Source organism: Saccostrea cucullata, unplaced genomic scaffold (genome assembly GCF_032062105.1).
Source record: "Saccostrea cucullata isolate Sc308-1 unplaced genomic scaffold, CSIRO_AGI_Scuc_v1 ctg2787, whole genome shotgun sequence".
Classification (NCBI taxonomy): Eukaryota; Metazoa; Mollusca; class Bivalvia; order Ostreida; family Ostreidae; genus Saccostrea; species Saccostrea cuccullata.
Genome location: NW_026928735.1, coordinates 203,660 through 217,524, shown reverse-complemented (window position 1 = coordinate 217,524; position 13,865 = coordinate 203,660). Strand labels below are relative to the sequence as shown.

General features: G+C 34.8%; 1 protein-coding gene across 1 annotated transcript; it reads right to left on the bottom strand.

The window, feature by feature from the left end:
• Positions 1-1,102: 1,102 nt before the first annotated feature.
• On the bottom strand, positions 1,103-2,569 carry LOC134278595 (uncharacterized). The gene has a single exon (XM_062760897.1). The coding sequence runs from the start codon at positions 2,567-2,569 to the stop codon at positions 1,103-1,105; it is 1,467 nt and encodes a 488-aa protein (XP_062616881.1).
• Between the last annotated feature and the right edge of the window lie 11,296 nt (positions 2,570-13,865).

Sequence of the window (13,865 nt, the reverse complement as noted above, 5' to 3'; positions counted from 1 at the left end):
TCTCGTCAGTAAATGAGGCTTACGCACAGGCCAACAAAACGCAATTAGACATTCCATATCCGGACCCTGAGGATCTAAACTTCTTACTGAAATGCGTCTTGGAAAACAATTACTTTGAATTCGATGGAAAATATTACAAACAAATAATAGGAGCAAGTATGGGGGCAGTCCCCAGTCCAGAGATCTGCGACATCAGAATGTATCAAATCACAAAGCATATAACGGCACAATTTCGTCATGCCAGCAAAATTGTCTTCCACGGCAGATACCGTGATGACGGTTTCATAATATTCAATGGAACGCAACCAGAGATAGAAGAATTCTTTAATATCGGCAATCACTGTCACAAGCATCTAAGATTTACATTTGAAATTTCTCCATCTGCTGTCAACTTCCTTGATACTACAGTTTATAAAGGACAGGAATTTCAAAATTTTAACAAACTTGATATCAAGTCCTTTATCAAACCAACAAATAACTTTCAGTATCTACACAGACAGAGCGCTCATAGCCCAGCTGTGTTTAAAGGATTCATTAAAGGAGAATGCATTAGACATGCAAGAAACACCACTGACCCTGAAATATTACATGCAACACTTAATGACTTCAAGACGCACTTATCAAAGCGAGGCTACTCTACTTCGGAAATTGATCCTATTATCAAGGAAACGGTCAACACAAACCGATCAAACCTCATTACCAAAAAGACTAAAGAACAGTCATTACGTAACCCTACAGTACTGGTTACTAAATTTAACCCTTGCGTCAAAGGACTGAAAAAACGAATTCTAAAATATTGGAACACCATTCTTAGAAATCCAGAATGCAAAACTTTATTTAATTCTCAACCAATCATTGCTTACAGCAAACACAATAATATAGGTGACGAGATAATCCGGTCTCACCTAAAACAAACACCATGATTTATGTCCGTGACCCCTGATGAGGCTTCTTAATAGCCGAAACACTCTACAACTACTTGCATAATTCAAATCAGATATTAATCAGCTCTATGCAAAAAACATATCTACTTAAAGTGTGGTTTGGAGTGTCGGGTCCTAATAAATCTCTTACAAGTTTGGTTGATTGATGTCGCTAATTTTCACAATTTTTTGAGTGAAGCGCAGGTATGGCAAGAGTCACATACACGGTCTACTGATTGAGACAAGTCCAATGCATAGAAGTTGCACTTTATGACCAACAACATTTGGTGTTTTGTAGGATGATCCAAACGAATGTGAAGGGCAGTTACAAGGCCATCAAGGACACTGCGTGGGACTATGATGAGCTCAGTTGGTGGCTGTGGAGGATCAGACCTGCGTGCCACAAGTAATCCATCTCTTGCAATGGTAGCTATGTTCAAATATCGCTTGACGTCTCGGATATTTGTGAGTTTTTTGGAGGGTCTGGTTCGTCTTAGGTCCAGGCACACTGCTTGAATATTGATCCATGCTGACCTTGTTGTAAAAGGTAAGGGCAAGGTTTCCATTTTATCGGTACCTTGGTCTTTGGCTTTAGCTACACGCACAACCGAGTCCTCCATTTGTATAATGAAATTGCATATTTGGCATGATGGATTTTCCCATTCTGCTGCATTTCTGCTGGCGAAGTCAGATGGAATATTTGCGGAACCTGCGAGGTGTTGAAGGTCGACCTGGTAACGGCTAACTGTAGAGAGGGAGGATGTCACTCGAGGGCTTGAAGAGAACTTGCCGCGGCAAAGCTTTTGTATAGCCTGTACACATGGTTTGCTGTCTGTAAGGACGCATGTTTTGTGGGCTGACTGGATGATGTAAGGGCTGAAATGTTTTATGGCCGCAGATATGCACAGAGCTTCGATTTCGCAAGGAAGCCATGTCACGTGGTGCTTCCGTAACTTTGCACTGAAGAATTCAGCTAGGTGAATTTTATTTTTGCGCATCAAGTATAGTGTTGCTCCAATTCCGTGCTTGCTTACAGAGCCATCTGTAATGATCCATAAATGGTCATCTCTGGTTGGAAGGTAGATTTCTTTGGAATCTTTAAGTTTTGTCTGGGCTGTGCGGAAGTGTTCTATCGACTCCTCAGACCACTTTACTTTGTCTTTTGAATGAAGACCACTGATAGCATTCTCCAGTGGGGAGATGGCATGTGCACAACCAGGTAAGACACGGGATAACATCTTGTAGGCCCCAATAAATGAGCGGAGACTATGGACAGAATCTGGCAGTTTGCATGTAGCCAAAACAAAGACCTTATGAGGGCTTGCTGAGAGGCGGCCTTGTGTCCAGATCCATCCTAATATTGTAGTGGAACGTTGGCAGATTATTGTCTTGGTTGCTGATAACTTCAGACCGCAGGCATCAAGAGCTGTCATTATGTTGACCCAGTGTTGTAGAAGTTCTTCAGGGGTGTTTCCGCCACAATACAGGTCGTCAGCTAATTTTGACACATATCTTGCTTGTAGATGATCACCTAGGATTCTGCACATTAGCTCTTCTAGAGCAGTCTCTGATCCTGGCATCCCCATAGCACATCTGGTATAAATACGCACGCCTTCATATGGGGTGACAATGCCACAGTAGCGCATCGACTCTTTAGCTACTGGGATCTGATAAAAGGCGCTAGTTAGGTCTGTTACTATTAGATATTTCCACTAACTTATGGTGCACAAAGTGGAGTCAATATCTGGCATTAAGGATGGTTGAGGTTTCGAGTAGCGTCCAACATCCTCGAAGGCGGTCACTAGCCTGTGTCCTCCATTAGGTTTAGAAACAAAGAAAGAGGGGTTAATGTATTCTACAGTAATGTTTAACTCCTCTGGTTTTCTCAAGACTCCAAGGGCTTCTAGTTCATTACACTTGTCTTGCAGAATTTGTAACTTCTCCTTAGAATACTGGGGGAGGCGGCCCTTCCTCTGTGGGGGTTGCGTTGGACCCATGTTAATTTTCACGTCAAACTTTGCTGCTTTGCATTTCCCATTGTATCCACTGAATTTGGGATCGAACAGAGAATCATGTTCCTGGAGGGCTTTGCAAAATAATTGTAGAGCCTCAAGGGTGAGGATATTGTCAGGATTGACTTTGACAGTACCTGAGTGTAAAACTGTGTCGTGTAGTGAAGTCTCAGTGGCTGGCACGGAACTGGGTACTGTGCTTAATGCCGGTATAGTAGGAAGGACTTGACGTTGAAGTAGATTGTCTTCAATGAAACTGGTTAACTTCTGGAACAGGTCCTCAGGTCGTTCCCCTGGTTCCAGGCGAATGTTGTCAAAGTCTAAAAAATGTGCGCCTGTAGATTGGAATCCAAAATGTGTTCGAATAGCTTGCCATATCGACTTTACAGATGTAGAATTTTTGACAATTGTGTTCCTTGAGATAATTGGGCAATAATTAGCAATTTGTCCAAGCATGAGTTCCAAGTGGGCTACCTTTGTGCAGCTGTCCGCCCTGCTTCTTCGGGAACGTTTTGTCCGTCGTTGGCAAGGCCACGTCTAGGATTTGCTGGGGTTTTCTTAGCCCATGTTGCCCCGTCCACAAAGAAAATTGCAAATTTGGGATCGAGAGAGAGTGTATACTGTAGGTTTTGCTTCCACCCCTCAAATGTTGTAATAGTTTCATTTTTGATCAAGGACCATTGTTTTGGAGCGCGATTGCCGGTGTAAAGACAAATAATGACCCCCATCAAATAATGACCGGGGGTCATTTTTCGACAGCGAAAAAAGACCCCCGGTCATTATTCGACGTAGAAAAATGACCCTTTTGCTCGTAGAAAAAGTGTCACTTCCCTAAAAATTTGCAGAACCCACGTGAAAAAAATGACCCCCGTAGAAAAATGACCCCCTGTAGATTAAAGCTAAAATTTTTAGGGGGCAAAAAAAATTGGATAAAGAGGCATATTGGCCAAAATGCTCACCTGAGCTGATTGGGAATAAACTGATGATATGTTGATCTCATACCGTTATACAATTATAGCTCTATTTTAAGGTAAATGCAATGATTCAGAATCTAAAGGAGTAAAAGATATATCAAGCCCTAAGGGTTAGGTAAACATTGTTTTTTGATGGTGGAAATCATCGAACTGACAGAAAAAATCAGCAGTATTATATATTATTATATCCTCCGCTTGAAAAGCGGGCCGGTATATAGTGATCGGGATGTCCGTCCTTCCGTCTGTTACGCTTTGAAGTATCACTCTCTTATCTGCAAATCCTCATATATAAAAAGATTTGTTTTTGAAACAGCTATGCCCCTCTATGGCAACATAGCGAAGATTAAACTTTTCTTAAATACAATTTAAATATATTGTTACCCAAAGTAGGGTCTTCTCACAAGAAATACAACTGCAAAATAGGAAAGCCCTAGCACCACTTGTTCGAAAGTAATGGCTGAGGATACGTTTTTGAAAGGTAGGTCAAACTCAAAAGTCAAAGTTGATGATTTCTTAAGAAAATGTTTAATGTAACAAGGATTACATATGTGAAGTATGTGTACCCTAGTCCTTACCGTTCAAAAGTTATGGTCAAGGTAAAAAAAATCATAAGTAAGGAAAACTCCAAGGTCAAGGTAAAAAGGTCAAGGTTTTTAGTATCCAATGAAAGGTAATGCCAAAAAACTTCATATTTGAAGTATGAGAGTACTAGTATCTACCGTTTAAAAGTTGTGGCCAAAGACATTTTTTTTTTGCATTTTTGTGTAAAATTGGACAAACTCCAAGGTAAAGGTCAAAAGGTCAAATTTGGTGGTACCCAAAGTAAGGTCTTGTCACAAGGAATATACATATTAAATATGAAAGTCATAGCTCCAATAAATAAAACGTTATGGTAAAGGTTAAGGTTTTTGCGGACAAACAAACCGCCAGATAGACAGACGGACATACAGACGAACACGATACAACTATATACCCCCGAATCTTCAATTACGGGGACATAAAAAGAAATGGTCTTCAATTAACTTTTCATATTAATATACATTATAGAGAAGACGTTACAACAATGAAAATGTTGGTTCTGATTTTCATATTAAATTCTCTGAAAATATACTCAGAACTGAGTAAAAGGGTGGAGTAAAACAAGAATTAAGGTAGAACCTATGTCGGAAAAGATTATGTCACAAGAATTTCAAACTTTTCAAAATGATAAATTAGTACTTGCTTATCAATCAGTTAAGATATCATGACATGTTTCCTTGTTTTTTTTTTAATCTAGAACAGGCTGTGAAACTTGGTATGGTATTTACATACTGCGATTTCACATTTTCAAATATTTTTAGGGGTACTTTTCATAAAGGGAATATAAATAATCACAAAAATACTTCTTCAAACATCGTCAGTTTTGAACTTTTCTAACTGAATAATATTAAACGATATTTTATCAAGAATAATTTTTTTTATTCAATTAACATAAAAGATAGGTGCACCATTTAAAAAAAAAAGTCAAATGAACTCTATTATTTTTAGTCAATTATTCACCCTATATTTGTAAATATACTGAAAGGAAAAAGAAACGCAGGGTAGCATAATGTTCGAAAGAATTTTGACAACATGACCGAAAACTACGAAAATTGGTCAGAAGATAAATTTAGTCACTGTGCACCAAAATCAGTATTCAGAATTACTCAACCGTGAAATTTATGACGTCACGTAGGGAAAATGCTAAAAAGCCCAAAACACGTGCAATTTGATAACGACGAGTTTGTCATCAAATCTTGTTGCATTATTTAATGCATATAAGGTATGCACATCGTTTTTCAATATTAAGAGACATTATGAATTTTTCGCGATCTTGGCACAGTTTACGGAAGTTCAATGGGGTCTTGTTTTCGAATTGCCTCATTAATGAAAAAGACAACAACGGTTTACTAAGCAGTTTCTTGTAAATTTTCCCCCATAAAACTTGTTACCCGTTGTCAGAGAGCGTCTGGAATGGATTTTAACCAACCGTGACGATGACGTTAACCCGAAACAGAGCCATGTTACGAGCGGGTTATTCGTCCTGCCATCTCTTAAATCGCAAACTTACTACCACAAAAACAGCAATTTATACAGAAGACGATTATAATCATTACATTCATACGAAATTTGAAAGAAAACAATTCCGCAATTTGGTTTTTTGAGCCAGTCAACTTACTGTTGTATTCCTCTCACTGGCGCATGCGCGCGCCGAATGACATATTTTTTGCGTGGTTTCCCATGCCAAACATAGCTAGGGTTTGAAAGATATACACTCTGAGGAAATTTAATGCAAAGGAGACATAAGGCTGTGACAGATGCACGGGAGAGACATTGAAGATAATGAGAGTTTTCGATTTTCACTTTTGGGGGGTATCGCCATTTGAGCTTCAATAACTCAAGAATTATCAGACAAAATCAAATGGGAATTTGGTTATATCTTTTTGAAAAAATGATTTTAAAAGTTAGATAGGAAAACTAAAACATAATTTAAGAAAAACAAATTTAATTCACCGCAAACGTTTACCCTGCGTTTCTTTTTCCTTTCAGTATATTTTTTAGAAGTCTTTGTCACAATGTTTTAAATCTTCAATATAATGAAGTACATTGACAAATGATTACAAAAAATGATTAAAATCTATACCTTTCCCCTCTAACTAATGAAAGATAGGCTATATACCGATACTCATATTCTTGACCTCTTTGCACTTACACGGGGTTCAATAATTAAATGACTTTTTGGGGTTACTTTCAGATTAAATATTTATCAGAAATTGTACTTTTACTTTAAAAAGATCATATTTAATAGAAAAAATGTAATCAAACACTAAGAATATGAATAGATAACAAATAATTGTTAAAAGGAATGCACATCATTTCATTATAGATATCACAAAAATGTACACACGATCAAACGATCTACAACACGTACATCTTTGACTTAGACACATTTCATCAAGATATAACACTATATAGCTGGCAACTAAAGATTTCTTACGATTTATGCATTCCTTCAAAATGGTTACATACCATTTAAATTATTACGAAAGTTGTTTGTACATTGTAATTTCATTACACTAGATAGTCTTGGATTTGTCAACTTAAGGTCTAGATCTAGTAAATAAAAGGTGCCTACATATTGTCTCTTATTCCAGAAATATATTGCCATTAAGCATTATAAACCAAAAAAATATATGAATTGAATTAAGATTATGTTGGCATGGTATTGAATTTCAAAATGCAGTATTTTCTACCATTTTTATTGAAGCTGTCAAGTACGGGAAAAAGTGGCATTGAATTAATTATGACGTCTTAATCGGTGAGCACAGGTTTAACACATTTACCAGTTATGATGTCATACGAAGTATGTTCTACGTTAAAAGAAATGTAATGGATACTGTGTGCTAAATCAAAAGTTTATGTCTACATGTATAGTTTTTGCATTAGAATGACTGTGTATTTTACACTAGCCCATAGCTTTACAGAGCATATTTTTAGGTCTTATACTTACCCCACCCCCTTTCTTATTTAGGAGGAAGTCGATATTGAACAAAACCAAAAAAAAACACCCTACCTTTATTTTTCTATTAGAAGGAATCAAAAATAAACTAAAAATAATCTACTATTCTACTAATTTTTAATTGTTACTTTGCCACAATACTTTCAAGTATATATCCACCAACATTTAAAGCATGCTTTAATCATGGTGAAGTAAATTATGATATGATAGTACTTGTGTGAAGGCTCAATATCATTTCAATATTTTATCTAGAGCCTCTCTCAGAATTATTGAAAGGTATAGAATTTTATTTATATTTTTTTTTTGGGGGGGGGGGAATTTCCTCCTCTTTCATTGTCAAATAGGATTTGCCAAACTTAATCAAACTAAAAGTTGAAATGATGGAAAATTTAATTTTTCCTATTAAAGAGTATTTAAACCTGATTTTTGCATGGTTTCATTTCTAAAAACAAGTGGAATATCATTCTTTAAGCAAACATAATAAGGAGGAATATTAAAAAGAAATTTTATTTACTTGACAATTAAAGAATCTCTTTTCAAACACAATTTTAGCATTGAAAGACTACGTGAATATCTTAATTATTTCATACGACTTTTTGTATTTTGCTGGTTACAGAAAGTGTAAAAATTAGTTTCGCTGTAAAAGAGATATCGAAGAGTGTTTATTTTGTATCACTTAAAAGGGGGTCATTTTTCTATGGGGGTCATTATTTTATAGGACTAACATATATAATAATGACCCCCTAGGACCCTTTTTCTACAAAAAATGATTTTTTTCTACGGGTGGGGGTCATTTTTTGTCGTTGAAAAATGACCCCCCGGTCATTATTCGATGGGGGTCATTATTCATCTTTACACCGGCCATAATGTGTTTGACCGTTAGTGTAAACTCATAAACTATAAACAGCTATCGTGGAAACTGTCCCTGTTATGCGTTGTTTGCCGGGAATTCCTTTACCTTGAATGTTTGGTTCGAGTGTAATCCTGTCGCTGCCACCACGCCAATAATAAAGGAAAACTGTTAAACAGGATGAGAGTTTATACAACAAGCTTTGGCTCCAAAAACATAAAACAATAATATGCAAAAATGATCTTATAAAAAAAGAGTTTCTCGTAGTTATTAAGTAAGTCGTACATAAAACACTGGCGCACCCCTCACGATATTGTACGCATTTTTTCAATGTCGTTGCTTCTAAAGGTAAAATGAAAATTCCGTATTCGTCCACTTTAACTTCAAAATATCAAACATTAAATTCTTCATGTATTTCAATTTATATCAAATGGCACATTGATGTTTTTAAAAATCTTATAGGCTACGTTTTGTCTTGATTCGTCTCGAGGAAATGCGAACCGACATTGTTGACAGAGACAGAAAGTCTTGACGATTTGCAATGCTGCAATAAAATATTCATAAATTCAGATTATTTCAGTAAATGTAAACAATTCTTTTCAATTCTAAACTTACATTGTGTGTATAAAGTCTACAGTATTCAATTCTCGGATTTATCAGGTCTTGCTGTAAATGTATCTGATTCTGTGAAAGTGTATGCGGAAAACCGTGAATAAAGGGAGAAAACATATTCTACATTTTCAGAGTTGTCCCTCTTTGATCAGTAAGGGTCTTGTACATTTAAAGAAGAAAAAAATATTCATATCGTAAATGCACAAATTATAATAAAGACTTATATAGCCAATTCTACATAATGAGAATTTCGGCAATGTAAAATAAAATTTTCAGAATAAAAAAAATTGCTGCGCTTTGATCAAGAATACAATTTATTGTATATGAAATGAAATAAACATTAAGAGATGGTATTTTATGTCTTGTTTTTTACGGCGTTTGATCGGGTTAATTAAAAAAAAATACTTATGGATTTAGTATGCTAATCATAATCACAGCTAAGCCCCATAGGCCCTATCCCATTTTTCTTTTATGATTTTTATACACTGGGATAGTTTTACTCGTCATTTTGACGCTTTACTCGTATTTTTGACGTTAAATTTGACGTTACATAAAATGTTCGATTGAAATCGCAAGAGTAATCTCCCCCAGTGTGTTGTAGGTCTTTAAGAGATCTTTTCCCATGCAGTATTTTGAATGATAGTTTGAATCGTCTACCTTTCACTCCCTAATTCTAGACACATTCTGTAGCCAATATGTATATATTTTATCCACCTCGCAACCATTTATAGTCGGCTTTACAAGCAATAAACTCGCTTGAAGTGCATTTTCAGCAATTCTACAAATAATTTTAATCAAGCGAATTTATCACTTGTAGAGACGACTATAAAGGGTTGGAAGATGGATAAATACAAAAATTAGTTAAATAATGTGCCTGGAATTAGGGAGTGAAGGGTACTTGATTGACCAATGCTTAAAAATGGAGAAATTCTCCCCAAAAATGAGCAAAATCAATTGCGCATTAAATTGAACTTTTTTTTACATGGGATCTGTAGGGTTATGTTCAATTAATATATAAAACCATAACGCTATATCCCATCTAGAGTTGTCATTCGTTCCTTTCAACTTTGCAATGGGTTCATAATAAAAAATAAATCTTAATAATAAAAATTTTAAAAATATATATATATATTCGTAGGATCATTTCAAACTAATATTTCAAAATCTATTTAGTTACTATGTACCTTTATAAAGGAAAAAACGTGAGCGCAAGCAAACAGTTTTAATGAAATAAAATAAACTCACAATAACTTAATTTTTTTTCGCATTTTGCCCGAGAACTCTGTCAATAAATGTTTTGTTATACCTTTCATTTTATTTTAATTTTTTTGAAATACATGTATTATGTGCTGCATTCCGTGTTGCAACATCAGATCTGTCACTGTTTAACACCAACGAATGAAAATAAGATTAAGCTCCGCCCATTCTGTGACGTAAGCGGTCCAACATCTCTCCGAGCGGTCCAACATCTCACTCAGCGGTCCAACATCGATTTTTTTATGCCCGCTCAGCAAAACATTAAAAATGTTGGGCTTTTTTTTCGTATAGATTTGTATAGGAACTAATTTGTAAAGGTATAACAATTAGCTTTACTTGTTTTATACACAAATATGCTTTGTTTTTTTTTTCTCCATTAGTATCTTCTTTAGTAAAAAAAACATGCAAATTAACAAAAAAAAAAGTCCGTACTTTTTCGTTATTATAGTTTTGTATGCAAACTACCTTACTTTTCCAGTTTTTTTTCTACGTTTTTGATAATTTACTTTTTTCCTGGCAGGTAAAACTTCAAAATCGTCAAAACCCGGAAAAAACGTAAGATATTTTGAACTAAAAACTAAATAGCACCGTAATCGTGTTTCCCTTTCAGCAAATGTTATTCTTATTTGGCCATGCATCTTAAAAGGTTTTATTTTCCTTTAATGCAAACAACTTTAATCGCTCCATTTAGATTTATCAGCTTCTACAAAAAAGTCACAAATTCATCTGAAAAGTTCTCGAGTACTTGAAGTGGGAGAAACGGATTGGTCAAGTGAACTTTGACCTCCCACTTTATACCGTTTTGTCAATATAAGCAACACGTGTTAAAGCCTGAAGACCATAACATGAAAACAGACTTCAGTAAAATTATTTTGATTTTGAATATCTTTAATTCTAATAAAGTACGTGAACATTTTGCAAATTTGTATAATTGTTAGACTATGAATATAATTTAAAGAATCATAGTGATTTGAAATTTTGACTATTCTCACAGTATGGTCTTGAAACCGGGTGCTGTTTTGTGAGGGAGTTTAACGAAAGTTTTATAAATCATCATGAAGTAAAAAAAATCACTTGATATTATAAATAAAGTGTCATAAATAAATCAGCAACACCAATATAACATTTTAAACGCTTAAAAAATTATTCACTTATCATAGGCGTCGGAAGCAAATTGAAAGGGGGGGGGGGCAAATGACAGTGGGGGAGGGGGGCTAAACCAACAAAAAAGGTAAACCCCAATTTTCAATTCATAGAGAATGTCTATCTTTGCAAAAAAGTCCCCCCTAACCCCCCCCCCCCCCCGCGGTTCTGACGCCTATGCTTAATTACAAAGTTGCTTTCTTTATTTATTAATAGAATTCTTTTTAGTTTTATAGTTTATTACATTTCACTTTTTGGCAATTATTGCAATATAAACTTAACTAATACAAACTCAAAAAAAATAAGTAATAAGAATTAACTCATTTAGAATAAATAAAAAATGTCGAAAAAGATAAGTTACATTATTTTTCATCTGTGCAAGAGAATAAAAAAGGTCCCAATTACCTTGCCTATATACATGTATACAAATCAGCCGTGATCTTGATTCATTCATTCTGTCTATCTTATCTAAATCAGTACTATACATGTATATGTAGTGTAACAGCAAATTTATCATGATCATTTAACTTCGTTTCTTTCCTCCCTGATTTCCCCCGTTTTAAATGCCTTATCGCCGTTTCAAAAATTACCTCAATATTTTATTTCTACCTTAGGTTTGATTGACGTGTCTAAAAATAGACCTCCGATCACTAATATCTAAGGCCGAGCAATGACATTTACCGAGTTTTTAAATTGAGAGAAAAAAGTTTTTAATTTATAAGTATTTTTAAATTTACAAAATCAGTTAGACATTTTAACTCAATTTGATGATGCCCCTGTTTCGATCTACACCTATTTCTCTCTGTGTAATTCTAACTTTGCAATAGGTGCTTGAGATACATCTACACATGGAGAATTTACCATTATATTTTTGTGCAATATGGAATTAAAAAGCACCTGTTTGACGTAAGAGGTTTTTTTTAATGCCATCCACCGTGAAATGTTGATACCTGAAGCCTTAATTGGGAAGTTTGTCTAGCTAGGATCCTCTACAGGTGAGTGTATGTATATACTCTAGGTAGGTAATTTACACCTGTAGGTGTATATATATATCGTATTCTTAAAAGGGTGCCAAATCTAGACGAGATAGATAATATATACGTTTTAATATTTCGTTGAATGCAGATTTTTTAAAAGTTTGAATGGGGTTAAGACTTAAGGAAGTGATGAAGGAACATGTTTTTTATTACGCAATAGTTGAATTAAATTTGAAATAGGCGCCTATGAATTGAAATCGAGACAAGATTATCATATCTAGTGTAGGGGTTTGTCACAGGTAAATCTACAAAAAGTCCCAATGTCTTACAGGTAATATTTAAAAGCCAATTTCTAAAAAACATAAAATATATTTTTATATTTTTTCTTATTTATGAATAAAAAATAGGAAACCGGAAAATATGATATCTCATTTTGGAATAAAGATAAAATAAATGAGGAAATATAATATTTTTTAATCTAGCCTGTACACGGACCCCTTTGAGTCCCCAGATAATTGTTATGAATGAATATTCCAAATCGATTTCTTGTTATCAGATAAAATGCACGATGCGCTGTAAACAGCCTCGAACAGAATTCTCGTGTCTGAGGGGAATTTAATTGAGTGTAATATTACCTGTGGTCGTTTCTTTAAATGGGACACAATTTCAAAAGTTCCACATTTTAAATTTTAAAATCAATTAAAAATTGATATGAATAAAAACGGTACTTAACATTTCAGATAATTCTTTTGAAGTAAGTTTTATAAAAGTGATAGATAAAAGGAGGAACGTTTTACATTGACAAGCCTCCTATCCTCGCCTCCCCTTATACAGCACCTGGTCTAAATGGAACACACTATCCAATTTTTGTTGGAAACAAATATATAATTTGGATCTAGCTGTGGACTGTTTTAGATCTGTTTGATTTCACCAGTTGAATTCGGAAATGACCTATATAATTTATATTTTGTTTAAAAAAAATTTCTTCTGATTTTAATTAAAAGATAATAATAATAATAAAAAAAATAGAAGCAAGCTTTACATTTCTGGAATCATTATCGTGTATGATTTCAGACTTCTACGTTGAATTATTGTCAGATAAATAACACCCCCCCCCCCCCCGCGACCAGTTATACTAATCAATCCTCATTTTCTAATATTGTAGACTCGTTAAGACTAACTGTAAATTTACCCGGAGATCTTTTATCATATTTGTACAGACACTTTAAACACCTGGGAGTCGGGGTATAGATTTACACACGTCACACAGGTAACACAGGTATATAACTCAGGTAACACACACAGGTAGGGGCCCTATAATGTCATATTTAATATATGCAGTCTCTTACATAGACGGTCTTCAAGGACATAAAAGAGACGGGAATCCTAATTGAAATTCGTAGGCGGATCAAATAATAAAAATGTCAGCAATGGGTGGTTGATATACTTGTAAGAGCAGGGACCTTCACTATATGTGTTACCCTGCCTCTCTCACACATAACGAATTTAATCATGGTACATATAGAAAAAAAATGTCGAAATGTAGTCAACTTCTCGGCCAAAATTTATTCAAATGAAT